General features: G+C 44.4%; 1 protein-coding gene, 1 long non-coding RNA gene and 1 other non-coding gene across 13 annotated transcripts in view; 2 read left to right on the plus strand and 1 right to left on the minus strand.

Annotated features, from left to right (window-relative positions):
- Positions 1 to 12428, minus strand: part of LOC107967545 (uncharacterized) — a 47446-nt gene extending 35018 nt beyond the window's left edge. Inside the window, exons 1-2 of the long non-coding RNA XR_010148328.1 lie at positions 11942 to 12428; positions 1862 to 2036 (exon numbers count right to left, since the gene is read on the minus strand). This is a non-coding gene — a long non-coding RNA (uncharacterized LOC107967545). The remainder of the gene's footprint in view (positions 1 to 1861; positions 2037 to 11941) is intronic.
- LOC112205203 (U5 spliceosomal RNA) lies at positions 9487 to 9600 on the plus strand. Its single transcript, XR_002939040.1, has one exon. It is a non-coding gene; the product is annotated as a U5 spliceosomal RNA (small nuclear RNA).
- A 64-nt stretch (positions 12429 to 12492) lies between the features above and the next one.
- The window catches only part of DENND5B (DENN domain containing 5B), a 208929-nt gene continuing 193568 nt past the window's right edge, over positions 12493 to 27853 (plus strand). For 4 of the 11 annotated variants that reach the window (XM_009425632.5, XM_016923690.4, XM_016923692.4 and 1 more), the window contains exon 1: positions 12546 to 12980. In XM_009425632.5, coding sequence (XP_009423907.3) covers positions 12854 to 12980 — 127 coding nt within the window. In that variant the 5' untranslated portion in view covers positions 12546 to 12853. Of the gene's footprint in view, positions 12981 to 13484; positions 13683 to 13788; positions 13978 to 27853 lie in introns of those variants that run through there. The other 7 variants (XM_001138331.7, XM_016923691.4, XM_016923694.4 and 4 more) reach the window with 7 other exon arrangements.

Below are 27853 nucleotides of genomic sequence, written 5' to 3' on the forward strand. Positions count from 1 at the left end.
TTTTTTTAGAAACAAAGTCTCTGTTCTGTCACTCAGGCTGGAGTGCAGTGGTGCGATCATAGCTCACTTCCACCTGCAACTCTGGGCTCAAGCAATCCTCCCACCTCAGTCTCCTGGGTAGCTGGGGTTATAGGCACATGCCATCACACCTGGCTAATCCTTTCAATTTCATAGTTATTTATACTCTTCAGACTATTTTGAATGTATATATGTACAGCATTATATATCTCTAGGATTTTATTCATTGATATATCCCTGGAACATTACCTGGCATATAGTAGGCATTATAAGAATTGTTGAGTAATTAATGAATGTTCATGCATCCATGTATACATATGCATATATGTATAGTTATTCAAATTAGTCTCACTAATAAGTCATTATAATAGTTACAAATTTGAGTGATTTATATAAGAATAGCCATGATTCACAATGCTGATCATCTTTTCTCACAGAAACACACACGGACTTAAGAAAGAAAGGCTTTGAATTACAAAAAGCAATAGATGCCTGTTGTCAATTTTTTAACAATATAGAAATATGAAAAATAACAAATGGAAGCTGTTCAGATGTTTTCATGCACAAACATGTATACAGTTTATTTTTAACACAAAAATAGGAACTATATATTTTTCTTTTCTTGCTTTTTTTTTTTTGAGATGGAGTCTCATTCTGTTGCCCAGGCTGGAGTGCAGTGTCACGATCTCAGCTCACTGCAACCCTCCATCTCCCAGATTCAAGTGATTCTCCTGACTCAGCCTCCCAAGTAGCTGGGACTATAAGCGCGCACCACCAAGCCTGGCTAATTTTTTGTAATTTTAATAGAGACGAGGTTTCACCATATTGGCCAGGCTGGTCTTGAACTCCTGACCTCAAGTGATCCGCCCACCTCAGCCTCCCAAAGTGTTGGGATTATGGGTGTGAGCCACCACACCCAGCCGTCTTTTCTTGCCTTTTATATTCAGCCATATATTAGATATTTTTTCCATCAGTGTAACCTCATTCTTAGCATGCATTGTATCAGATATACCAGAATCTATTTAACCACTTCATTTTTTGTCTTTTTTATTTTTATTAAAAAATTTTTTTTTATATTTTTTACTTTTTATTTTTAATAGAGGCAGAGTTTCATCATGTTGCCCAGACTAGTCTTGAACTCCTAGGCTCAAAGGAACCTCCTGCCTCCCAGAGTGCTGGGATTACAGATGTGAGCCACCACACCCAGCTAACTGCTTCCTATTTCCTATTGGTAGAAATAAGATTGTTTCCACTTTTAAATATAATGAGCAATGTTTCAGGGGACGTTGTTGTACACATATTCTTTACTTGCATATTTCTGTAGGAGAAATTCTGAGATGCAGAATTGATGAATCAGAGGGTATGAGTAGTCTAACTTTTGATAGAAAATCTGCATTTTAATTGCTACTCATATACTCTTGATTTTGGTTTGGTGGAAGGAACCCAGCCAACCCAGGAAAATACCTTCTGCAGAAGGCTGCTAAAATTTCTTCCTCATCTTGGGCCAGGCGCAGTGGCTCATGCCTGTGATCCCAGCACTTTGGGAGGCCGAGGTGGTTAGATCACAAAGTCAGGAGTTCAAGACCAGCCTGGCCAAGATGGTGAAACCTCGTCTCTATTAAAAACACGAAAATTAGCTGGACGTGGTGGCACACGCCTGTAATCCCAGCTACTCAGGAGGCTGAGGCAGGAGAATCGCTTGAACCCGGGAGGCAGAGGTTGCAGTGAGCCGAGATTGCGCCACTGCACTCCAGCCTGGGTGACACAGCGAGACTCTCCTTCTCAAAAAAAAAAAAAAAAGATTTCTTTCTCATCTTATGGGCTGATTTCCAGGAAAGCCTACCTTAGCTGCCTGAAGCTCTAGTGCAGATCACTGTCACATCCTTAAGAAGAGCTAGTTCTGGCCGGTCGCGGAGGCTCACGCCTGTAATCCCAGCGCTTTGCGAGGCCGAGGTGGGCAGATCATGAGGTTAGAAGATTGAGACCATCCTGGCTAACACGGTGAAACCCCGTCTGTCCTGAAAATACAAAAAAAAAAAAAAAAAAAAAAAAAAAAAAAAAATTAGCCGGGCGTGGTGGCGGGCGCCTGTAGTCCCAGCAACTCAGGAGGCTGAGGCAGGAGAATGGCGTGAACTCGGGAGACAGAACTTGCAGTGAGCCGAGATCGCGCCACTGCACTCCAGCCTGGACAACAGACCGAGCCTCCGTCCCCCCAAAAAAAAGAAAAGAAGAAAGAAGAGCTAGTTCTGGGGCTTTTTCTAGAATATGGAATTATATTTCTTTCCTTTCAGTTTTTTTTTTTTTTTTTTTTGGAGGCGGAGTCTCGCTTAGTCGCCCAGGCTGGAGTGCAGTGGCGCGATCTCAGCTCACTGGAAGCTCCGCCTCCCAGGTTCATGCCATTCTCCTGCCTCAGCCTCCTGAGTAGCTGGGACTACAGGCATGCGCCACTACGCCCGGCTAATTTTTTGCATTTTTAGTAGAGACGGGGTTTCACCGTGTTAGCCAGAATGGTCTCGATCTCCTGACCTCGTGATCTGCCCGCCTCGGCCTTCCAAAGTGCTAGGATTGCAGGTGTGAGCCACCGCGCCTGGCCTCCTTTTAGATTCATAAGGTTTTTTTTTTTTTTTTTTTTTTTAAACTGGACGGGATCTTAGAGACTATTCCCCTTATTTTGAGAGTAAACATTCAGTTGAAAGTTAAAGAAAATAACTCAAACTGGCTGAAACAATAAAAGGAATTCATTGGCTCACATTAACTGACAAATTCCAGATATTGAGTAGGCTTCCTGTATGATTTGAGCCAGAGTTTATAATATAATCTACTTTTCAGTGATATTCTTGGCTCTGCTCCATTCTGTATATTGGCTTCATCCTTGGCCTGGCTTTCCTTGTAAGGCTACTGGTAATTTTGGGACTGTATATATCATATTTACACCCAAGGTAAGAAGAGGATGTTCCTTTCTCCAACTATCAAACAAAAGTTCTGAACCTCATCCTAATTAGACCAGCTTAGGATAACTGTTCATCCCTGAGTCAGTAACTCTTAAAAGGAATATAGGTTCACAAAGACATCCTAGAGCTAGGTGTAAACCCAATACCATCTGAAGGACATGAACACTACACAACGAAGGAGGAGGGGATGGATTCTGATTAAACAGCCACCAATAGGTGGCTAATAAGGGAGGAACTTCCTTTCCTCTTGCCTCACGTTTCCATGTAGAGGAACTTCTACTACAGTAACACTGTTGGCCCCCACTTCACCCCTCCCCTGCCTGCTAGGTTTGCAAAGTAGTTCATGGTCTTCATTTCTCCATTGGATGGCGCTAATCTAATTAAAGTTAGCAAGCATTGGAGAGTCTTCTATTTTCTTCCCACCTGGGGCTTACATGGGACAGCAATACTGAACTAAATGTAGATGCTCTACAGATTCAAATATCCCTTTCGGTGGCCTGAGCCAGGGTTTGGTCAGCGGGAAGAAAAGATTGAAGGGATGGAAAGTAATGTAGCAAATCTTCTCTGCCACAGACCTGCTCTTTCTTCAGATCAGCTTTACCTTTTTTTTTTTTTTTTTTAAAGACAGAGTCCACTCTGTCACCCAGGCTGGAGTGCAGTGGTGCTATCTGCACTCACCACAACCTCCGCTTCCCAGGTTCAAGTGATTCTTCTGCCTCAGCCTCCCGAGTAGCTGGGATTACAGGTGTGCGCCATTGCGCCTGGCTAATTTTTGTATTTTCAGTAGAGATGGGGTTTTGCCATGTTGGCCAGTCTGGTCTTGAACTCCTGACTTCAGGTGATCTGCCCACCTCAGCCTCCCAAAGTGCTGGGATTACAGGTGTGAGCCACCGTGCCCAGCCGGCTTTAGCATTGACAGAGGCTACATTTAATAATAGAAGCTGTTCTCCATCTGTTGGCATCCTATATCTTATTTCTCAATTGGTTCCAATCTTAGGGAAGAAAGATGAAGTTGTTGATTGACCTTTTAAAACCCAAATCCTGCTGGGTATAGTGGCTCATGCCTGTAATCCCAGCACTTTGGGAGGCTGAGGTGGTAGGATTGCTTGAGCCCATGAGTTTGAGACCAGCCTGGGCAATATAGCGAGACTTTGTCTCTGCTTTTAAAACAACAACAACAACAACAAAAACACTACCCTGTTTCAGTTTCTGGTCTGTTTAGAGCTTTTCCTTCCCATAGATGAGGACACTTGATGTGGATTTTCAGGCCTATCCCTGCCCCATTTTCTGCTACAAATGGGTTCTGCTTGGACCTTCTACCAAGTCCTGTCACCGTCTTTTGTATTTAGACTTTGTCATTGTACGTAGGTCCTTAGAATTTAGCTTCTGCCTTATATGCAAGTGTCTCTCTCCAGGAGCCCTCGGTCCTAGTATCTTGGGTTCTGCTCTGGTAACCTACCTAGGTCTCTAGTTCCTTTTTCAGGCTGGGCCCTTGCAGGTTCCACTCTACATTAATTTCCTAGGGCTGCTGCAACCAATTACCACAAACTTGGTGGTTTAAATAACAGAAGTTAATTTTCTCACAGTTTTAGATGCCACAAGGCTAAAACCAAGGTGTCAGGAGGGCTGATTCCTTCTGGGGGACCCCCAGGGAGAATCCATTCCATCCCTCTCTCCTAGCTTCTGGTGTCTGCTGGCAACGCTTGGCACTCCTTAGCTTGTGGCAACAACATTCCAAGCTCTGTCTCTGTCTTCACATGATCTTCGCCTCTGTGTGTCTCAATATCTCAAATCTCCCTTTTCTTATAAGGACACCAGTCATTGGGTTTAGGGCCCACTCAGCTATAATTGCACTGCATTAAGGATCTCAAGATGAGATCCTCAATTACATCTGCAAATATTTTATTTCTGAATAAGATCACATTCACAGGTATAGGGATTAGGACTTGGACACACCTTTTTGGGGACACAATTCAACCCACTATATCCTCTTGACTTCTTATTACAACTGGAGAGAACCTGTGATTCCATGATAGACTTCCTGATGCTGCTTGCCTGGAATTTTATATTATATTATTTTATTTTTTGGAGACAAAGTCTCACTCTGTCTCCCAGGCTGGAGCACAGTGGCGCAATCTCGGCTCACTGCAACCTTCACCTCCCTGGGTTCAGGCGATTCTCCTACCTCAGCCTTCCAAGTAGCTGGGATTATAGGTGTGCGCCACCACGCCTGGCTAATTTTGTATTTTTAGTAGAGACAGGGTCTCGCCATGTTGGCCAGGCTGGTCTTGAACTCCTGATCTCAGCTGTTCCACCTGCCTCGGCCTCCCAAAGTGCTGGGATTACAGGTGTGAGCCACCACCCCCCGACCCCCGCCACCTTGCTTGCCTGGATTTCCGAATGCCAGATGCCTTGGATGCTCCTTTCTGTCACCATTTGCAACAACTAAATCTTACGGCCCCTTTTGCTGACCGTGTAGACGCCATCTAGAGATGGTGGCCCACTTTGGATGCTAAGTTTGACTGCCACATTGAACTTCTCTTGTCAACACAGCACAGGCTCAGTGACCCCAACCCCCCTATACCCCTCTCAGTATTTATCATGTCTCATTGAGTGGGCCTGGAACTAGGGTCTGCATATCTCCATTGGCCCTATCTGATTAAAGTGATCATGACCTATTGTATTCTGAAGTGCTACGCAAGAAGTGCTAGACCTCTTGGACTGATTTTCATGGCTGGGCGTGGTGGCTCATGACCGCTTTGGGAGGCCAAGGCAGGAGGATCATTTGAGATTAGGAGTTCGAGACTTACATTGCACACCTGGGCAATGTAAGGAGACCCCATCTCTATTAAAAATAAAAATAAAAAGTTGGCCAGGCGGGGTGGCTCACACCTGTAATCCCAGCACTTTGGGAGGCTGAGGCGGGCATAGCACTTGAGCCTAGGAGACCAGCCTGGCTAACAGGGTGAAACCCCAGCTCTACAAAAAATACAAACATTAGCCAGGCATGATAGCTTGTGCCTGTGGTCCCGGTACTCAGGGAGGTGAGAGGTGGGAGGATCATTTGCACCCAGGAGGTGGAGGCTGCAGTGAGCCTTGATCGTGCCACTGCACTCCAGCCTGGGTGGCACAGTGAGACCTTGACTCAAAAAATAAAATAAAATAAATAAAGAATTAGCTGGGCATGGTGGCATGTGCCTGTAGCTGCAGCTCCTAGGGAGGCTGAGATGAGAGGATCACTTGAGCCTGGAAGATGGAGGCTGCAGTGAGCTATAATCACACCACTGCACTTCGCCCACAATCCCTCACACTCTTCCTTTCCAACTTGGGCCCCTCAGAATGCCTCCCGCAAAGAAGGGTGGTGAGAAGAATTACAGTTCTGCCATCAGTGAGCTGGTGACCAGAGAATATACCATCAACATTCACAAGCGCATTCATGGAGTTGGCTTCAAGAAGAGTGCTCCTCGGGCACTCAGCGAGATCTGGAAATTTGCCATCAAGGACATGGGAACTACGGATGTGCACATTGATACCAGGCTTAACAAAGCTGTCTTGACCAAAGGATTAAGGAATGTCCCATATGGCATCCCTATGCTTTCAAAAATCTACAGACAGTCAATGTGGATGAGAACTAACCACTGATCGTCGACTATATCAAATAAAATTATAAAACTGCCTTCCAAAAAAAGAAAATCACACCACTGCACTCCAGCCTGAGCAACAGAGAGAGAGAAACTGTCTCAAAAAAAAAAAAAAAATCAAAATAATGAGATAGAGTATGTTAAAATGTCTAGCTCAGTGTCTGGCACACAGAAACAATGAGTTACATATATTGAATACTTTCTATGTGCTAGGGACTGTGCTAAGCACTCTACATGTATTATCTCCTTCAAACTTCACAATAACTTAATTTTGATCTGCACTGGACAAATAAGGAAATTAAAGCTAGAGTAACATTAAGCAGATTGTCTTATAGATACTAAAAGAAGTGAGATTTGAACCCAGGTAGTGAGAGTCTGGAGGTTGTCCCCTTTATCAGCACACCAAACCACCACAAAACATACTGGTTGAAAAAAAACCAAAATTGAATAAAATTTTTGTAAGAATTTGGATCAGTCCTTGTCAATCAACCAAAATGAGTAGAATTTTAGGAAATGTAAAGTTTTGAAACTTTACAAAAGTTTTTGAAAATGAGTAGGATGCAATAAAAACTGGACATAAATCTTTTGGCTCTTTTTTGTTTGTAAATAGATTTGTGAGTACAATTTTATTTATTTATTTATTTGTTTGTTTGTTTGACAGGGTCTTGCTCTGTTGCCCAGGCTGGAGTGCAGTGGCACAATCTCAGCTCATCAAAACCTCCATCTCCTGGGTTCAAGCGATCTTCCCATCTCAGCCTCCTAAGTAGCTGGGACCAAAGGCATACGTCACCATGCCCAGCTAAGAGGTACAATTTATATATATTAAAATGTATTTGCTAGCCAGGCGCGGTGGCTCACGCCTGTAATCCCAGCACTTTGGGAGGCTGAGGCGGACAGATCACCTAAGGTCAGGAGTTCGAGACCAGCTTGACCAATACGGTGAAACCCTGTCTCTACTAAAAATACAAAAATTAGCCGGGTGTGGTGGCGTGCACCTGTAATCCCAGCTACTCAGGAGGCTGAGGCAGGAGAATTGCTTGAACCCGGGAGGCAAAGGTTGCAGTGAGCCGAGATTGAGCCACTACACTCCTACCTGGGTGACAGAGTGAGACTCCATCTCAAAAAAAAAAATGTATTTGCTGTAAGAGTACATTGGGTTTTGACAAATATATCCGTCTGTGAAAGCACTACCACAATCAAGGTATAACATTTTCCCATTGCTCCGGAAAGCTCCCTCCTGCCCTTTTGCAGTCAATTTCCCACCACATCACCTCTGGCCCCAGGCAACCACTGATCTGCTTCCTGCCCAGTCTAGAATTTCATATGAGTAGAGGGATACACTATGGACTCCTCTGTGCCTGGCATCTTTTGCTTAGCATATTTTTGACAGCCATGCACCTTGTGGCATGTATCAGTGGTTCATTCCTCTTTACTACTAAGTAGTGTTCCCTTGGATGAGGATACCAATTTAATTCTCCATTCATCTGGTGATGGATATTTGGATAGAAACCAGTAATTTGAACAGGAAAATTTATTATAATTGTTAGCTAGTAAAAAGTGGTTAACAACAAGAAGGGGTAAAAGAGGGTTCTAAGGTGGCTCAAACCTGTAATCCCAGCACTTTGGGAGACTGAGGCAGGTGGATCGTTTGAGCCCAGGGGTTTGAGACCCGCCTGGGCAACAGGGTGAAACCCTGTCTCTACCAAAAATACAAAAAACTAGCTGGGTGTGGTTGCACATGCCTGTGGGTGGTCCCAGCTCTTCGGGAGGCTGAGGTGGGAGGATCGCTTGAGCCAGGGAGGTGGAGGCTGCAGGGAGTCGAGATTGTGCCACTGCCCTCCAGCCTGGGTGAGTGACCCGCCACCCCCCCAAAAAAGAGGGCTGTAAGGGATCGAGAAGTAGCAAATACGATGAGGAGAATGGACTCTCCAAAATATTTAAGTTGTGTTAAGGAGAGGAGAGGTTATTTTTCTCTTTTGATGCTACGACAATCCTTGTCAACACCGTTCTTCACCACCACACTCCAGCCACATATAAACAACCAAGAAAGAAGGGATTGATTGCTAATGTAACTATTTAGAGCCCAAAACATTCATTGGACCACATTTTACTGGTAGTCAGAGTCACCATGTGCCACCAGCTTAGCAGTGCTATCAATCTCTCATTCCTCCACTTCCACAGACCGTGGCAGGACTCAGCTATCCCAAGCATGCCATGCCGTCCATTTGAGGCTTTACCAGTAAGTCCTTTGGAGACAGCAGATCATTGCTCAGATTTTTGTTCACTGAGCTAATTTACTTCTCTGTCATTATTTCAGAGGACAATCTGCATATAATGATACATAGCTAATTCTTGAGTATCCTTTCAACTTTGTTTCATTGTAGCTTAATGCAGAATATACTTACACAGTGTCATCCTGAAGTGATAATTAAAAAAGTATACGGATATTTTCAAATTAGTGTTTAATTTTGTAATGTGTGACTATTTTCCTAAAAGCTTTAGGAAAGATTTTAGGAATTCTATTTTTATGAGATTAGTATATTTTAATTGCATGCATTGTTTGTTGGGTGATTCAATTTTTTTCACCTTAAAAATATTAATGTGGGGCTTACAAACTCATAAATCAGTTACTGGTCAAATTTTTTAAAAAAATGACGTGCCTTGGCTAGTGCAAACACTAAATCAGTTTTTTTACTGTGTTTGTTTGATTCACTTGGAATCTAACAAACATTCTGTAAGAAGTTACCACCGAAGATAGGAGAAACAGATACCTGGCACTTCCTTCCTTACTAATGAAATGTTATGCATTTCAGTACTTTCTACGTGAGGAAAAGCAATATTGCATAAGAGTAATTAAAGTGTTCACAATTAGGTTCATACTCTGGTTTCTCTTCAGATCGTATACGTCTTTTGTCTTTTACTAAAGATTTCCGTGGAAGGGAACAATTCTGAGATTTTGACTAAGTTTTGTTTTGTTTTGTTTGAGACGGAGTTTTGCTCTGTTGCCCAGGCTGGAGTGCAGTGGTGCGATCTTGGCTCACTGCAACCTCTGCCTCTTGGGTTCAAGCCATTCTTCTGTCTCAGCCCCCCAAGTAGTTGGGACTACAGGCACTCACCACCATGCCAGGCTAATTTTTGTATTTTTAATAGAGACAGGGTTTCACCACGTTGGCCAGTCTGGTCTTGAACTCCTGACCTCAGGTGATCTGCCCCCTTCGGCCTCCCAAAGTGCTGGGATTACAGGCGTGAGCCACCGTACCTGGCCTGACCAAGTTTTGAGGTCTTGCGTATGTGGAGCTTATTTTTATTTATTTTTTAATCTTTATTTTATTATTATTTTTTGAGACAGAGTCTCACTCTGTCACCTGGAGTGCAGTGGCATGATCTTGGCTCACTGCAACCTCTGCCTCCCGGGTTCAAGTGATTCTCGTGCCTCAGCCTCCCAAGTAGCTGGGATTACAGGTGTGCACCACCACACCTGGCTAATTTTTGTATTTTTAGTACAGACGGGGCTTCACCATGTGGATCAGGCTGGTCTCGAACTCCCGACCTCATGTGATCCACCTGCCTCGGCCTCCCAAAGTGCTCGGATTACAGGTGTGAGCCACCATGCCTGGCCCAGGACTTATTTTTTAAAAAATGTTACAGATATTAAAGTTTGTATATTTTTCTAGTAGAATCAACAACCTGTTATCACCTAGATAACCACTCTTCTTTCAACACTCAAATATAAATTGAGGGGCTAAAAAGGACCAGAGTTCTGCTAGATACCAGAAAAGTGAAGAACCAGAGTCCAACTCTTGCTCTGTGGAGTTTACAACACAGCTAAGAAGACACAGAAAAGCCATTACAAGTGTTTTTGAAGAAGTACAGGGTGCAACATGACCTAAAGGTCAATTACCCAGACTGTGGCTCACCCTGATTTCTTGATTCTTCTTGTATTTTCTTTTCTTTTCTTATTTTTTTTGAGACAGTCTTACTCTGTTGCCCAGGCTGGAGTGCAGTGGCGCGATCTCAGCTCACTCTAATCTCCACCTCCCAGGTTCAAGTGATTCTCCTGCCTCAGCCTCCCGAGTAGCTGGGACCACACATGCGTGCCACCACACTGGCTAATTTTTTGTATTTTTAGTAGAGACAGGGCTTCACCATGTTGGCCAAGATGGTCTCGGTCTCCTGACCTCGTGATCCGCCCGCCTTGGCCTCCCAAAGTGCTGGGATTACAGACATGAGCCACTGCACCCGGCCAATTCTTATATTTTCTTATATTTTACTAATTATTATTTTATTGATTTTTTTTTTTTTTTTTAGTAGGGACGGAGTTTCACCATGTTGGCCAGGCTTGTCTCAAACTCCTGACCTCAAGTGAGCCTCTCGCCTTGGCCTCCGAAAGTGCTGGGATTACAGGCTTGAGCCACTGCACCCGGCCTCATTTTATTTTTATAGAGACAGGGTCTCTCACTATTTTGCCCAGGTTGGTCTTGAATTCCTGGACTCAAATGCTCCTCCTGCCTTGGCCTCTCAAAGTGCTGGGATTACAGGCCTGAGCCACCATGGCCAGCCTCTTTCATTTCAAAATTGAAGAAAGAAAGTGAAGATACAAGCTACATTAAATGATGGTATGCATGCACATATATCTTCTAGGAAGAACATTATTCAGTCAAATAATCGAGGTTCTCTCAGGCAACCTCTCTGGAAGGTTTGCTTGTATGTCTAGTGGTAGATACCCCAAATCCCCAAAGAAGAAAGCAGGGAGTGGTGTGGAAGGGGTTGCCATGTGGAGATGAATTGGATTCAGTTTTCTATCTTTTAAGTTTTATTTTTACTTACATGGCCGGGCACAGTGGCTTATGCCTGTAATCCTAGCACATTGGGGGGCCAAGGCGGGAGGATCACTTGAGCCCAGGAGTTTGACAGCAGCCTGGTCAATATAGTGAGACCCCGTCTCTTAAAAAATTATTTTTTAAATAAATAAATGTTATTTTTTTACTTCGATGGAGACAGAGTCTCCCTCTATTGCCCAGGCTGGTCTTGAACTCCTGGTCTCATGTGATCTTCCTACCTGGGCTTCCCAAAGTGTTGAGTAAATTACAGGCGTGAGCCACTGAGCCCAGCCAGTTTTCTTTCAAAGGAAAAAGAACTGGTTGTCGAGTTCCTTCCGAAAAGGCAAAAGACAGAGCTGAGCAGGGCAAGAAAGCCGTGCCTTTGGGAGGAGCAGAGTTCATGGTCTAATTCCTGTTGCTTTAGCCTCCGATTGTTACTTGCGGGGAAAGCCGATAACATCGGATGGGTACAGGGCTGCGGAACTGGAGCGCCTTGGCTATTTACACTGACCTGGAAAATGTCAGGATAAGTGACAGAAGGCGGGGGTTGGTGACTGCACTCCTTCTAGAAGTCTCAACGCTTTGTGGGTATTGAGTTGTGTTTTTTCCCCCTCACGGTTGACTTGTCACTAAGTCACTAAGGATGGCCCGTAAATGGGGTGACGGCTGGGGGAAGGGAGGACCTTAAAGTGAGACAGGCACCCCCACACAGGTCACAGTTTAAAAGACGATGGTTCAGACCGTTATGCGAAATGATCTCAGAGCGGCTGTTCACCTTCCCCAAAGCTGCATTAAAAGAAATAAGGATGGGTGACAACCCCTTTAGAAGACAGACCCCCACACTGAGGCTAGCCCTCTTATCGGCTGGCCAGGGCGAGGAGGGGTGTGTGCAGGGTCGCCCTCGATGCCGCAGCCGGGGCCAGTGGGCACGAATGCGGCCCCACGCCAGGCTTGGCCTCCGAGCCCGCTAGGCGCGCGCGCACGGTAGAAGCGCGCGCCTCCGTCCATCGCGAGCGCGCCCCCCACCCCTCTCCGTCGCACGCGCCGAGCCCCGGCGCCCCTGCCCGCCCCGCGCTCCCACAGCCCGAGCGCCGCTCAGCTGACCCGCGGGCGCCAGACGCGGCGGCTCTCAGCTCGCAAGCGCAGCTGCGGCGGCGAGGGCCTCTCAGGCCGACACTCCCCCCGCGCCCCTCCCCCACCCGGCCGGGCTCCGGACCCGCCGTGCGCGAGCCCGCGGCCGCTTCCCCCGCGCCGAGCGAGGAGGCAGGCTGCGGCGGCGAGAGGTGGCTGCGCGGCCATGGGCGCGCCAGTGTCGCCCTAGACCACACTGGCTGTGCACAGACCACAGCCGGAGCGGTGGTGGCAGCCTCCGCAGAAAGCCTTCCCGGGCGGCGGCGGCGGCCCCTGGAGCAGCGCGGCCGGGATGAGCGGGAGCTGCGCGGCGCCCGGCCCGGGCTCGGGCTCCTCCCCGGCCGCCTGCCGCTTCGCGCACTACTTCGTGCTGTGCGGGATCGACGCGGACAGCGGGCTGGAGCCTGACGAGCTGGCGGGTAAGGCCAGGGCTGCGGCGGCGCTGAGTCCCCTCAGGGGCGCGGGGGACGCTGTGGGGAAGCGCGGGAGGCGGGGTGCGGGCTCCAGACAAAGTCAGCTCCCGGTGGCGCCCTCCCGCCGCTTTCTGGCCGAACTGGCGCTCGGGCGCGATTTAATGACATTGTTATTTATTCCGCGTGCGGGCTTTGCGGCTGCGCCCACCGGGGCTTTCGCCCCCAGGCGCTGGGTTATTAATAACAGGCGCGGGGGTGGCCCCAAGGGCACGGTCCCCGCCTGGCGCGCCGGCCCCTTCGCCTGCAGCCGCACTCGGAGGCGGCCAGTGACTCACCGGGCGCGCGGGCTGCCCCCCGACCGCCGTGCCTGCCTCCCACCCGCCAGCCACCCGGCCCCGGCCGCGAAGTTTCGGCCCCGCACGTGACGCGGCTTTCGGGCCTCTTCGGGAGAGGGGGAGTCGGACTCAGCTCGGCTCCCGCCGGGGTAGCGTCCGCGGAGGAGCCGGTGGCCGTGCGGAGCGAGCGCGGGGCGGGGGCCGGTCGGACTCTGCCCTCTGCGCCGCCTGCCGCTCTGCGGTGCCGGCCAAGTCACCTTTTGGAATCCCGTGGATTTGGCCGCGTCTGGGAGCTGGCAGGGACCTTTGGACGCTCGGGACCCAGCACCGCGCTTTGTTGACACTGCCTACACTGTTCCCGAGTTTAAATTCAGTTGGGTGCACCGTGTGTTAGTGCCTGGTTTTCCCGGAGGGGTACCGGTCTTTCCGCTTGACTCATTTGATGGCGCAGTGCGGGGCTGTGCTGGGCAAACGACGCCGTTAAAAGGGGCCGTTAAAGGGCGATGGAGGGGGCAGGGCAGCGGAGTGCGCAGTGTCGAGAGGAGGCCGGGGAGAAACAACTGATTTCATTTTTCACGCCTGTTCCTTTCTGCTTGCCTCCACGGGATCTGAATCTTGATTTGTTGTTAAATGGGTGAGAGAAGTGACATCTACCGCCTGAACTTTGTGTCAGTGTTAAAGACTTAGGTCATAGCCTTTCAGAACAACTTCCTTTGGACAAATAATTCCTTATTGATTGCACTAACGTAAATTTTTCGCTTTTCCTTTGGTGGGGGTGGGGAGACTGGGAAGAATATATTAAATAATAAACAATAGTAAACAGAACTGTTCAGCCTTAAAATACAGTCCCCATCAACCCACGTCTTGGCTATCTTTTTCTTAACTCGGCTTCAGAGCAAAACATTTTCTTTTTTTCATATTCTTCGGAGGTAGAAACACAAAACATTTTCAACAAAAACTGTAAGTCTAGTTTTAGTTAAAAAAATTTTTGGAGAGATAATAGAATAGCAGGTTTTTCCGTATGTGTAATTATGTAATCACATTGTTTCTTCAACTAAGATTTCATGTACATGTTAAGAATGGCTTTGTTAAAGGATATGAAGAAAAAATGTCTGCAGAGAGATTTGGAGAGATTCTTCTCGAGATTGGTGAAGGAATATTGTTATTTTTCTAGACTCCTTTCTTCCCTAAAGATCCTGAACATTTGTGGCACCAGGGTCACTTGGAGTCCTTCTGTCAGTGATGACTGATGAAAGGAAAAAAGCCTGTATTTTTCTTTTCCGTTTGCCTACTGAAGCTAAAACTGTACCTTTTAGGTGTGACCTAGGACTCTTTAGGCACAGAGAGAATGATGTTAACAAAACCATCAATTAGACTTTAATGCATTTTTAAGAAACAAACTATGATGTCTCTTTTTGCAAAACTGTGTGAGTGTGGGTGATTGGGATTTCTGCTTCTCGTAATATTTAATGTATTCAGGTAATAATGTATTTTGCCTTGTAATATTTCAGTATCATTCATCCAACAGTTTTGAAAGCTTCTATCTGTAGTCGGTTTTTTAGGCACTGGGGACAGCTGTGAAGAAGCAGTCAGAAATCCCTGCCATCATGGAGCATACGTTCTAGTGTAAAGAGATAATGAAAATACAATCATCTCTCCGTAACCATGGGGGATGGATTCTAGAGTGTCCCCCACACCAAAATCCTCGGATGCTGAAGTCTCTTATAATAAAATGTTGTAGTATTTGTATATAACCTATGAACATTTTCCTGTACACTTTGTCATCTCTAGATTACTTATAATACCTATTACATTGTAATGTTATGTAAATAGTTGTTATACTGTATTGTTTAGGGAATAATGACAAGAAAAGAAGTCTGTACATGTTCAGTACAGATGCAACCATTGTAGGCCTAACTACGTTTTCAATCTGTGCTTGGTTGAATCTGTGGATGCGGAGTCCACGTGAAGTGCCGACTGTATATAGTTCTCCAGATGTTAATAAGTGCTATGAGGAAAAATAAAGCAGGGGAGTGGATTTAGGGACATGCCAGCAGAGTGGTGGGATGGTGGGGTTGTGATTTTAAATAAGATGGTTAGGGAAGGCCTCACAGGGAGGGTGACATTTGAACAGAGCCTTGAAGGACGTGAGGAAGCAGGCCAGATGGATCACCTGGGGGCACAGCATTGCACGCAGAAGAAACAGCAAGTGCGAAGACCCTGAGTGGGACAGTCCCTAGTTTGTGCTGGTAACAGCAAGGAGTCCAGTATGGCTGGAGCTGAGGGAGAGGGAGAGTAGTAGGTAAGATCAAAGAGAAAGGGCAGGGGAGATTGTATAGGGCCTCATGGAGTTGTTAGGCTTTTAACTCTGAGATGGGAAAGTTTGGAAGGTTTTGAGCAGAGTAATGACAAGATCTGATGTGCCTTCTAAAATGACTGTTGTGGCTGCCATGTTGGGTAGACTATATCAGGGCAGGGGTAGAGGCAAGAGACCAGTTAGGGAGCTCTTTCAGTATTTGAGGTGAGAGGCTGGATGCTGTGGCTCACGCCTATAATCCTAGCACTTTGGAAGGCCGAGGCAGGTGGATCACTTGAGGTCAGGAGTTCAAGACCAGCCTGGCCAATATGGTGAAACCACATCTCACCTGAAAATACAAAAAGCTGGGCGTGGTGGCACACGCCTGTAATATCCCAGTTACTCCGGAGGCTGAGGTGGGAGAATCGCTTGAACCCAGGAGGTGGAGGTTGCAGTGAGCTGAGATCGTGCCACTGCACTCCAGCCTGGGCAACAGAGGGAGACTCTGTCTCAAAAAAAAAAAAAAAAAAAAGGTATTTGTGGTGAGAGAAGTTGTTGGCTTGGTGAAGTAGCAGGAAGGACTCAGATTCTAGATAGATGTTGAAGGTAGGCCCAATGAGATTTGCTGATGATTTGTATGAATATGTATGAATTCTATGAATACGGTAGTCATATTCAAAGAAAGTGATCAAAGATGACTCCAAGATTTTTGGACTGAACAATTATAAACTTCTCTCCTGAAATAGGAAGACTGATGGAGAATGAGACTGGAAATCAGTTCAGTTTTGGATGTATTAAGTTTGATGTGTCCATTAGACATTCAAATGGAGATGTCACATAGACAAGACATCTCTTGGGGGAAGATCTGGACTGTAGGTATAAATTTAAAGCCATGAAATTACTTAAGGGTTGAGTATAGATAGAAAAGAGAGGAGGACACGCAAATGATTGAGCCCTGGGGCCATTCTAGCATGCATAGGTGGGGAGGATGAGGAGGAGGAGGCAACCGAGGAGATTAAGGAGTGTGGATAGTGACATGGCAGGAAAACAGGAGAATGTCATATCATGTTCTCAACTAAGAATTTTCTTGACTGTTTCCGTAGAGCAACATTTGGGGATCATGAAACTGTGTTAGGCAAATTAGCCAGAAGGTAGTTTCTGTTTTGCTGCATTAATTTCAAAGTTAATGATAGTCAAGTTTCTATTTTGCCTTGCTGGAGCTGATCTGTCTTTATCACACTTTCTTAGCAAGTTGTCACCGTGCCTCTAGAAGGTCTTAATTGACTTCTATTAAACATAAATTCTACCAGTTGCTTCATAGACTTTCTTAACATATGCGTATTCCTAGAATTCACACTCTGCAGGTGGTGGGACATTGAAATCAAAGACAACAACAGTTAAATAGACTAAGACCTTATAATAAAACTTATCAAGGCTTCAAATGGTTTTTAGACCCTCCTAGTAAAACCAAGCTTAAACAGCAATGGAAGAGACTTCTTTCATCTCAAATACGTAGAACTCTTAATAGCTGAAAATAATTTAACTATATACATAAAAATATATTTTAAAATGGAGGACTTAGAAACTTTATGGTGATGTCCACATGTATGTACTGATATACTCATATTACCTGTCGTCCTTTCTGTACCACATCGAAGTTCTTGTGCTTCTCCTACTCACTGTATATTTTCAAGAGGTACTTTGCCCATGAACAAAACATCCTTTGGGAGAAATGTTTAAATTCCCTTTAAATATTAAAGATAAGGAAAAGGTTTCAAAGCGAGATTCTTTATTGCATGTAGAAGAAAGGAGGTATAAATGGAGGTAAATCATGCAATTAGTTGATGTCAGGGAAGGCAGACATCATTTTGAAATCTTATTTTATAGCTTTTATTTCCTTTAAGACCTGGCTGTAGGAATACACATGGCTTAATTTACAGCAGTCAATCTTTTGAGCAATGGAAAAATGAAGGACATGATAAGGCCTTTATTAAGTAAAATAAATATACAAGCCCTCTAAGAGAGAAGGGACTTTGCCTCTTTCGTAGTATCTTATATACAGTACACAGTGTTTAATAAGGGAATGAATATAAGTTTACATGAGTCTACAAATTATGTGATGACCAGAATATTCTTAAAGTGTTCCCTTGGTAGCCTGGATTCAGCCCTCCTAATAGTTGTCGAAGTCTGATGGATGAGATCTCTGCCGTAGAACTTAGTTTAGATCTTTTCCTTAGTGTCTCTCTCTAGCTATTTTTAGCTTTGGTTGTGTTGGGTGTGGTTTTCAAAAGAGCCTAGAGACGGTGGAGACCATGATCTGAATTCAAATAAGCAGAACATTTAGTCAAGACTGACAGAATATCATGTCACGTTAGTTCTTGAAGGGACCTTAGACATATTTATGGTAAAGAAACTGAGGCTCAGAGATTAAGGGCCCTCTCAGATTACATTTGATCAGCAGTAGACACCTGACTAGTGCCTGGTGGTTCCAGTCCACTATGCTCCATAGTTATTCTATTTAAACTCAGAAAAAAGATGAGCTTGACTCATTCAACAAGCATTTCAGGATTGCCCTTATTCCAGACTGAATGTCATAGTCAAGACTGTGCTGAAGTGTGTTTTTTAAAAACAGTGGCTGGGTGTATAGGCTTAGTTGGGATAGAAGCTGCCGTGATCCAAATACCATTGATACTGTGTCAGTTGTTAGCTTTGTTGACATCCTTGGCTCACAATAGGTTCTTGGGAGTTTGGAAGGTCTGCCCCGGGTAGCTCAGGGGCTGGGGAAGGAGTAGTACAGGGATCAGCCTTCATTTTAATGAGGCCAAAGAAGATTCAAGATCTGGTTGCTGTGTGCTAGTTTGGCTCTTTGTCCCCAAACCTCATGTTGAAATTTGATTCCTAATGTTGGAGGTGGGGCTTATTGGGAGATATTTGGGTTATGGGGGCAGATCCCTCGTTAATGGCTTGGTGCCCTCCTAGAGGTAATGAGTGAGTTCTCCCTCTATGAGTTCCCACAAGAGCTAGTTGTTAAAAAGAGTCTGGCACCACTCCCCTACCCTCTTCGTTCCTCTCTCTTGCTATGTGGTCTCTAATTGGCTAGCCTTCTGCCATGAGAGGAAGCAGCCTGAAGCTCTCACCAGAAGTAGATGCTGGCGCCATGCCTCTTGCGTAGTATAGCCGCCAACTATTTCTTTTCTTTTTCTTTCTTTTTTTTCGGGGAGGGGGGCCGGGGGGTGTGGGGCAGAGTCTCTGTTACCCAGGCTGGAGTGCAGTGGTGCAATCTTGGCTCATTGCAGCCTCAATCTCCTTGGGCTCAAGCAGTCCTTCACCTCAGTCTCCCTAGTAGCTGGGACCACAGGCATGTGCCACCATGCCTGGCTAATTTTTGTATTTTTTGTAGAGATGGGGTTTTGCCATCTCTACAAAGATGTTGCCTAAGCTGATCTCAAACTCCTGAGCTCAAGCAGTCCACCATCCTTGGCCTCCCAAAGTGCTGGGATTACAGGCAGTGAGCCACCATGCCCGGCTGTGCCATTTCTTTATAGACTACCCAGCCTCAGGTATTTTCTTTATAGCAACACGAAAACAGACTAAGACACTGTGGTATAATGATCATTTAATTTTGGAAATCTACTGGAAATAAAACTCTTTATAGTGAAATTGGCCCAAGAGTGAGTGAAGCTAAATTCTCTGTGATAACCCCAAGGCTCAGGCTTATGGCCCATTTTGTTAATACAGGACACACCAGCATAGACAACTGGGAAGACAAGGGAGGGGAAGAGGGTGAGACATAGTGTCTTTGAGGGAGGAGAGAAAGGGAAAGAAAAGGGGACAGGGAGAGAGAAAGGAGGCTGGAGGAGTACAAGTTCTGTTTGCTGCTAAGGTGTTAAGACAGACTGTCCTAAAATTCCTGTGCACATCCTTTTGCTTGTATTTCCACTGTTGGTCACAGATACTCTCAGAGTAATAAAAGTAAATATCTAGAATACAATGCATTGTTACTCATGATTTCCATAAAGCTTCATACGGAAGAAAACAATTTCCTCTTCTATAATTTACTGAATGGTAGAGATGGTTCTATACAGGACGCTTTAGGAAACGTGCCGTATGCCTGATCCTTAGCATTTTTGTTTAATAATGACCTAAATTTTGTTTTTGGTAAAACCATAACTAGCTATTATATTTTGGATTATTTAATGTTAAATGCTTACAGTGTGTCAGATTCTGGAGTACATACGTAAGTGATGGCCACTGTCCTATAAGAATCTATGATGAAATAGTAAAATAGCTAACATTTATATAGTGCTTTCCACATGCCAGACACTGTGCTAAATTCTTGTTGTTGTTGTTTGTTTTTGTTTTTGTTTTTGTTTTTTCCCAGACACAGTCTTGTTCTGTTGCCCGGGCTGGAGTGCAGTAGCGTGATCTCGGCTCACTGCAACCTCTGCCTCCCAGGTTTAAGCGATTCTCGTGCCTCAGCCTCCCAAGTAGCTGGGACTACAGGTGCGTGCCACCATGCCTGGCTAATTTTTGTATTTTTTGGTAGAGACGGAGTTTCATCATGTTGGCCAGGCTGGTCTTGAACTCCTGACCTCAGGTGATCCTCCTGCCTCGGCCTCCCAAAGTGCTAGGATTACAGTTGTGAGCCACCCCACCCAGCCACTGTGCTAAATTCTTTATAGTCAGTACCTCATTCAGTCTGGACAACAACCTTAGGAAATAGGCATTCTTTTCTCTCTCTCTCTCTTTTTTTTTTTTAAAAGACTGAGTCTCACTCTGTCGCCCAGGCTGGAGTGCAGTGGCGCCATCTCTCCTCACTGCAATCTCCGCCTCCCGGGTTCAAGCGATTCTCCTGCCTCAGCCTCCTGAGTAGCTGGGATTACAGGCACACGCCACCACACCTGGCTACTTTTTGTATTTTTAGTAGAGATGGGGTTTCACCATGTTGGTCAGGCTTATCTAAAACTCCTGACCTTGTGATCCACCCACCTTGGCCTCCCAAAGTGCTGGGATTACAGGCGTGAGCCACCACGCCTGGCCTGTTTTCTCTTTTGTACACAGGAGGAAACTGAGTCTAGAGAATGAATACTTTACTTCAGTTCCTATAATAAGTAAGAAGCCTGGATTGAAGATCTGTCTGACATAATTCATCCATACCCATAACATCCATACCCATAACCACTATATTTGCTGTCTCCCTAGTAACATATGCTGTATCATACAGATTGTAAAATCTACCAGAATATAGATCCCAAATGGGTAACCTTATCGTCAAATGAAATTATCTTTTTATTCCTCTATATGGGAAAGATATTAAAGGCGACACTATCGGGCCGGCCTTTATGACCTGACCTAGCTTGTTTCTTCTTTGGTCAGCACTAGTAATTTCTCTTGCATGCATTTCCTCATTCATTCATCACAGATTTAGATTTAGAAGATTATATATTTAACGATATTTTTGCTTTTGTCAATGAATATTTTTAAAGATAAGGTGTTACTGTATAAAGGCTTTTACTATGAAATATACCACTTTTAACTTTTTAAAAAACCTCTTTGCTCTTCTTACTGGGTTTTATCATTTCTTAGCATAAATAATTTGTCATTAGGTGAGTTTATAGTTTTTTAAAGGAATGTATGAATGCTTGTGAAACCATAGCTGGCAGGGCAGTGAGTACAGCAGTTAGAGCTGAATGCACAGTCAGAAGCTGAGATTCCATTCCTGGCCTGTCACTTATGACAGCTGCAGGCATCAGTGTTCTCGTCTGTCTTGAAAAGGGTTAAATGAGATGAATGATTTCTAACTACCACCCTTGGGGCCTGAAATTGTTTTTGAGTAAAAAAACTAAGTTTATCTGTTAAAAAAAAATTAATCCTAAATGTCATAGAACAAGAGGACGAGTACACACCACATGTATAGTCAGCCCTCCATGTGTGTGGGTTCCACATCTGTGGATTAAACCATCATCAAATTGAAAATACAGTGTTCCAAAAAAAATAAAAACCAAAAATTGTGGTTGCATTTGTACTGAACATGTACGTGTTTTTTGTTCTCGCTATTGTTCCCTAAACAATACAGCATAACAACCATTTACATGGAATTTGCATCGTACTGAGTATTATAACTAACCAGGAGGTGACTTAAAGTGTACGGGAGAATGTGCGTATGTTATCTGTACATACTACACGATTTTATGTAAGGGGCTTGAGCATCCTGGGAGTCTTGGAACCAATCCCACACAGATACTGAGGGATAACTATACCACATGAGGAGCGATTAAGTAATTAGAAAATCAGCCACCAGGAAAGGGAGAAAATCAATTAGTTTATACAGTTCCCTTTCCAGGAAAGCTACTTTTTTTTTTTTTTGAGACAGAGTTTCCCTGTTGTTGCCCAGGCTGGAGGGCAATGGTGTGATCTCGGCTCACCGCAGCCAGCGCCTCCCAGGTTCAAGCGATTCACCTGCCTCAGCTTCCCGAATAGCTGGGATTACAGGCATGTGCCACCACGTCCCTCTAATTTTTTTTTGTATTTTTAGTAGAGACGGAGTTTCACCGTGTTGGTCAGGCTGGTCTCGGGCTCCCGACCTCAGGTGATCCGCCCGCCTCGGCCTCCCAAAGTGCTGGGATTACAGGCCACTGTGCCTGGCCGAAAGCTACAATTTTTAAGAAGCATTTTGAAATCTTAATGTGAATTAATGGACTCCCAATTATTATCTACATGGACTTTTAAGGACCCAGGGGTTCCTGTTTGAAATTACTGTACTAATCTCTAGATTATTACTGTAGTATGGATGATACTGCCAGTTCCCAAATATAGTCATTGAGATCTTAGAATAATTTTTTTCTACTTAAAATTCTCTAATAACTTCCTTTGTATTTAGAATAAGATTCAAACTTTTAGGTATTTGTTTATAACAAATAAATATTACATTTATTTGTTTATTTATAACAAGAGTGAGACAGGGTCTTGCTCTGTTGTCCAGGCTGGAGTGCAATACTTCAATCACAGCTCACTGCAGCCTCAACCTCCTAGGCTCAAGTGATCCTCCTACCTCAGCCTCCCAAGTAGCTTGGACTGTAGGTGTGCACCACTATGCCTGACTGATTAAAAAAATTTTTTTTGTAGAGATGGGGTCTGTGTTGCCCAGGGTGGTCTTGAACTCCTGGGCTCAAGGGATCCGCCCATCTTGGCCTCTCAAAGTGCTGGGATTACAGGGGTGAGCCACTATGCCTGGCCTATGTGTGGATTTTAAAAACTCTAAAATGGACCAGGCGCGGTGGCTTAGCCCTATAATCCCAGCACTTTGGGTGGCCGAGACGGGTGGATCACTTGAAGTCAGGAGTTTGTGAGCATGCTCACCAACATGGCGGAACTCCGTCTCTACTAGAAATACAAAAATTAGCTGGGCGTGGTGGTGTTTGCCTGTAATCCCAGCTACTCGGGAGACTGAGGCACGAGAATCGCTTGAACCCAGGATGTCAAGGTTGCAGTGAGCTGAGATTGCGCTGCTGCACTCCAGCCTGGTTAACAGAGTGAGACCCTGTCTCAAAAATTAAAAATAAAATAAAATAAATAAAAACCGTAAGATGGAAGCTAGAGTTTCCTTAAAAATGAGAAGCTTGAGATTGATGAAAAAGCAAGATAATGGATAAATGATTTCTAGAAAAAGGTATCTAACAGCTTTGTGAAGGGCTAATAAAATTTCTTTCAACTATAAAATGTATTAGCCTATTCCTTCCCTCTTCAAATAAGATACGGTAAATAAAATTAACCATTTTTACCAGGTATATGCAAGCAAGCATGCAGGTACCAACAAGGCTTTGATTTTTTTTTTAAGCAAACATGTCTTATTTATTTATAAACTAGTGCCAAGTGATGAGCGTGTAAATGATGGGCAGTATTTATGAAATTTCAGAAAGTGGTTGTACTAAAGAGCTCTTGTAGCTTCAGTTGTGGTTTTAAAGGAATATCTTAGGAAACTGCATTTACAGATTTGTTCTTCATGGCACCTACATCAGCTTTGGGCACAGTCAGTACAGTTTTCTTTGTTTCAATAAAGTTTAATCCTATATATATATATATTTATATTTTTTTTTCTGTTTATACTCTCCTATTGTGCTTTACAATGCACTGTTCTACCTAAGGCTTGACTTTTTAAGATGGCACCATGTAAGGTCCTCTTGGCCAGAGATTCCAAAAATTTTTGGTATGGGACTATCTTTCCCCATTACTCTTCTCTCTTCTCTCCTCCCTCCCTCCCTCCTTCCTTCCTCCCTTCCTCCCTCTCTCCCTTCCCTCCCCTCCCCTCTTTCTCTCACTCTTTCTCTCTTTCTCCTTTTCTTTCTTAGAATCTCGCTGTGTCTCAAAAAAATAAATAAATAAATAAATAAACCCAGGCTAGAGTGCAGTGGCGCAATCTCGCCTCACTGCAGTATCTGCCTCCTGGGTTCAAGTGATTCTCCTGCCTCAGCCTCCCAAGTAGCTGGGACTACAGGCGCTTGCCACCAAGCCTGGCTCATTTTTGTATTTTTAGTAGAGAAGGGGTTTCAGCTTGTTGGCCAGGCTGGCTTCAAACTCCTGGCTTCAGGTGATCACCCCCCTTGGCTACCCAAAGTGCTGGGATTACACGCATGAGCCACTGCGCCTGGCCTCCATTACTTTTCAAACAAAATGCAGCGATGGCTGGTTGAGTGTGAGGAGGTAAGAACTGAGAATTCTAGGAATGAAAGTATTAGTATTTTATCTGCTGCTGAGACAGCACATCCTGAGGATAGAAGAGGCCGGAAGATTAGCTTTCTCAGATGTTCTGCACCTTTTCCAAGAATCTATGACTTTACTAACTTTATTTGAAATTAACTCTTGTAACTATTTTTACTAACATGGGTTTCTTGGGTTACCTTTTATTTTTCTGTTAGAAACTTGTGTATATCACTCATGCAGAAAGCTAATTTTGAAATAATGCTTTATTTAAATGACTTTCAAAGATATGTGCTAGCATTATTAAGTCAGAAGTAATCCCAGGAAGTCACCCTTATTCTATGATGCTATGAAAATAGCTAACATTTATGAGGCATGAACTGTGGTTGGTGATTTATAAACGCTAATTCTCACAATAACTTGAAAATAGGACTTTTCTCATTTGATAGATGAGAAGGATGACATTCAGTGAGTTGCCCAAAGACAGGAAAGGCCATAGCTTGGATTCCATCCCAGGCTGTCTGGCTGCAAACTAGCCTTTTTTCCTACGCCCTGCTGCCCCTCTGAGTCCTTCAGACCAGCTGTCCTCAACTGCTGGGTGGTGACACATTAATGGGCCTACCGTTCATGAGCTAGGTCACAAGTAATTATTAACAGTAGTAGACATACTGAGGTTATGATATATATTTTAAAATAAGTGGAATGGATTCAAGGTCTTCCCTCTAATGATATTATTTTTATTCAGTTCCATTCCTGTATGCTTTTACTGGGTGGGAGAGAAAGGTGGCATTATATGCATCAAACCAGTAATTGTGCATAGCCCCATACATAATGGGAAATCTATTTTATGCTACTGGTAAGCTACTGTTACTGATGAGCTATGAATAGTTTCCACATATTAATAAAGCCTTTTAGGAATATCACTGCAGAAGTAGTCAGTCTGTTTGCTTTACTTTCCTCTAGAAAACTATCTTGTGCATTATCTGAGGACACCCATGGGAGTGTGTGTCTCAACACTTTTGCTGATCTGGATTGTTTCTAGATACTTTTCTCAATTATACAATGTGACAGTGTTTTGGAAAGAGTATTTATAAATTACAATAAAAAATGATCCAAAAGGTGATGTGAGCTAAAGACGAACAAACAAAAATGTGATGGAGTTAATAATGTTAGGGTTGTAGATTTTTTTTTTTTTTTTTTTTGAGACAGCGTCCCACTTTGTCCCCCAGGCTGGAGTGCAGTGGCATGATCTTGGCTCACTTCAGTCTCCACTTTCCGGGCTTACGCAGTACTCCTGCCTCAGTCCCCCAAATAGCTGGGACTATAGGTGTGTGTGCTACCACGCCTGGCTAATTTTTGTATTTTTTGTAGAGATGGGGTTTCACTATGTTTCCGAAGCTGGTCTCGAACTCCAGAGCTCAAGCTATCAGTCTGCCTCGGCCTCCTAAAGTGCTTAGGATTACAGGTGTGAGCCACTGCACTGGACCCTGTAGAATTTTTTCATTCAGTCCTGCTGTGAAGACTGAAGTGCTGAATCCTTAAATATAGTTTGTGGACCTCTAGATTTTAAACTGTGAAACCCAGTTTAAAGATTTTTTTTTTTTTTTTTTTTGAGACAGAGTCTCGTTCTTTCGCCCAGGCTGGAGTGCAGTGGTGCAATCTCAGCTCACTGCAAGCTCTGCCTCCCAGGTTCACGCCGTTCTCCTGTCTCAGCCTCCTGAGTAGCTGGGACTGCAGGCGCCCGCCACCACGCCTGGCTAATTTTTTGTATTTTTTAGTAGAGACGGGGTTTCACCATGTTAGCCAGGAAGGTCTCGATCTCCTGACCTTGTGATCTGCCTGCCTCGGCCTCCCAAAGTGCTGGGATTACAGGCGTGAGCCACTGCGCCCGGCCTAAAGATATTTTTAAGTTTAAATATTTTTAAGTTTAAATCTATTTTTTAGATTCCCAGAGACCTTCTGATGAAAATCCACTTAATTTTGCTTAATTTTTTCCTGTCCATGCCTGGAGAATCCAGGTTTCTGCTTTGTAGACTATATTTTCTTGCCCCTCCCTTCTCTTCCTCTTTTCTAGTACAACATACTCTGTCATTTATTTAAACAGGAAATTATCCTATAGTTTGAGAAAACATCAATGTAGAAGTGATAATGTAAATTAAGTAAATTTCTGATCATCTTAATTCCTCAGTACAGCTTGACACAAGATTCCTCATAGACCAGGCTTTTGTACTTTTTTCTCTAATCCCTTCTTCAAAGATCACCCTTATTTTCACCTTGGTCCTCATGATGCCACCTCTTATTGCTCTTTTGGTTGTCCCTTTTTGAGAAAAACCTGTAGAAGAAGAAATATTCTTTTGACAAAAAAGTTCTTGTATCATTATGTAAAACCTTATAGTGAAAAAGCTCGCTCTTTTTTTTTTTAGAAATAAGGTCTCACTCTGCTGCCCAGGCTGGAGTGCAGTGGTGTGATCATAGCTCACTGCAGGCTTGATCTCCCAAACTCCTGGGCTCAAGTGATCCTCCTGCCTCAACCTCCTGAGAAGCTGAGACCACAGCTGTGCGCCACCATGACCAGCTAATTAAAAAAAACATTTTTTTTTTGTAGAGATGGGTTCTTGCTTTATTGCTCAAGCTGGTCTTGAACTCCTGACTTCAAGTAATCCTCCCTCCTCATCCTACAAAAGTGCTGGAATTATAGGTGTGAGCCACCACGCCTGGCCTGAAAAAACTCTTGGAAATGTCTGTCTGAATCCTCCAGTTACCTTCATTTCTAGCAGAAACTGGGAAATTTCTTTTTTTCTTTTTTCTTTTCTTTCTCTCTTTTCTCTGTCTCTTTCTTATCTTTCATTATTATTACTTTTTTTTGAGATGGTGTGTTGCTCTGTCTCCCAGGCTGGAGTGCAGTGGCATGATCACGGCTCACTGCAACACACACTGTCTCCCGGGTTCAACGATTCTGATGCCTCAGCCTCCCGATTAGCTGGGATTACAGGCGTCTGCCACTACGCTTGGCTAATTTTTGTATTTTTTAGTAGAGACAGTTTCACCATGTTGGCCAGGCTGGTCTGGAACTCCTGACCTCAAATGATCCACTCACCTTGGCCTCTTAAAATGCTGGGATTACAGGTGTGAGCCCCTGTGCGCGGCCTCATTCTTCTTTTTTTTTTTTTTTTTTTTTTGGAGACAGAGGCTTGCTCTGTCACACGGGCTGGAGTGCAGTGGCACAGTCATAGCTCACTGTAACCTCAACCTCCCAGGCTCAAGCAGTCCTTCCACTTCAGCCTCTTGAGTAGCTGGGACTACAGGCACGTGCCACCATGCCTGGTTAACTTTTTTCTTTCTTTCTTTCTGTTTTTTGAGACAGTCTTGCTCTGTCTCCCAGGCTGGAGTGCAGTGGCGTGATCTTGGCTCAATGCAACCTCCGCCTCCCGTGTTCAAGTAATTCTCATGCCTCCGCCTCCCAGGTAGCTGATATTACAGGCATGTACCACCGTGCCCTGCTATGTGCCTGGTTAATTTTTAAATTTTTTTGTAGACATGGGGTCACACTG

This window comes from Pan troglodytes, chromosome 10 (assembly GCF_028858775.2).
Source record: "Pan troglodytes isolate AG18354 chromosome 10, NHGRI_mPanTro3-v2.0_pri, whole genome shotgun sequence".
NCBI lineage: Eukaryota > Metazoa > Chordata > Mammalia > Primates > Hominidae > Pan > Pan troglodytes.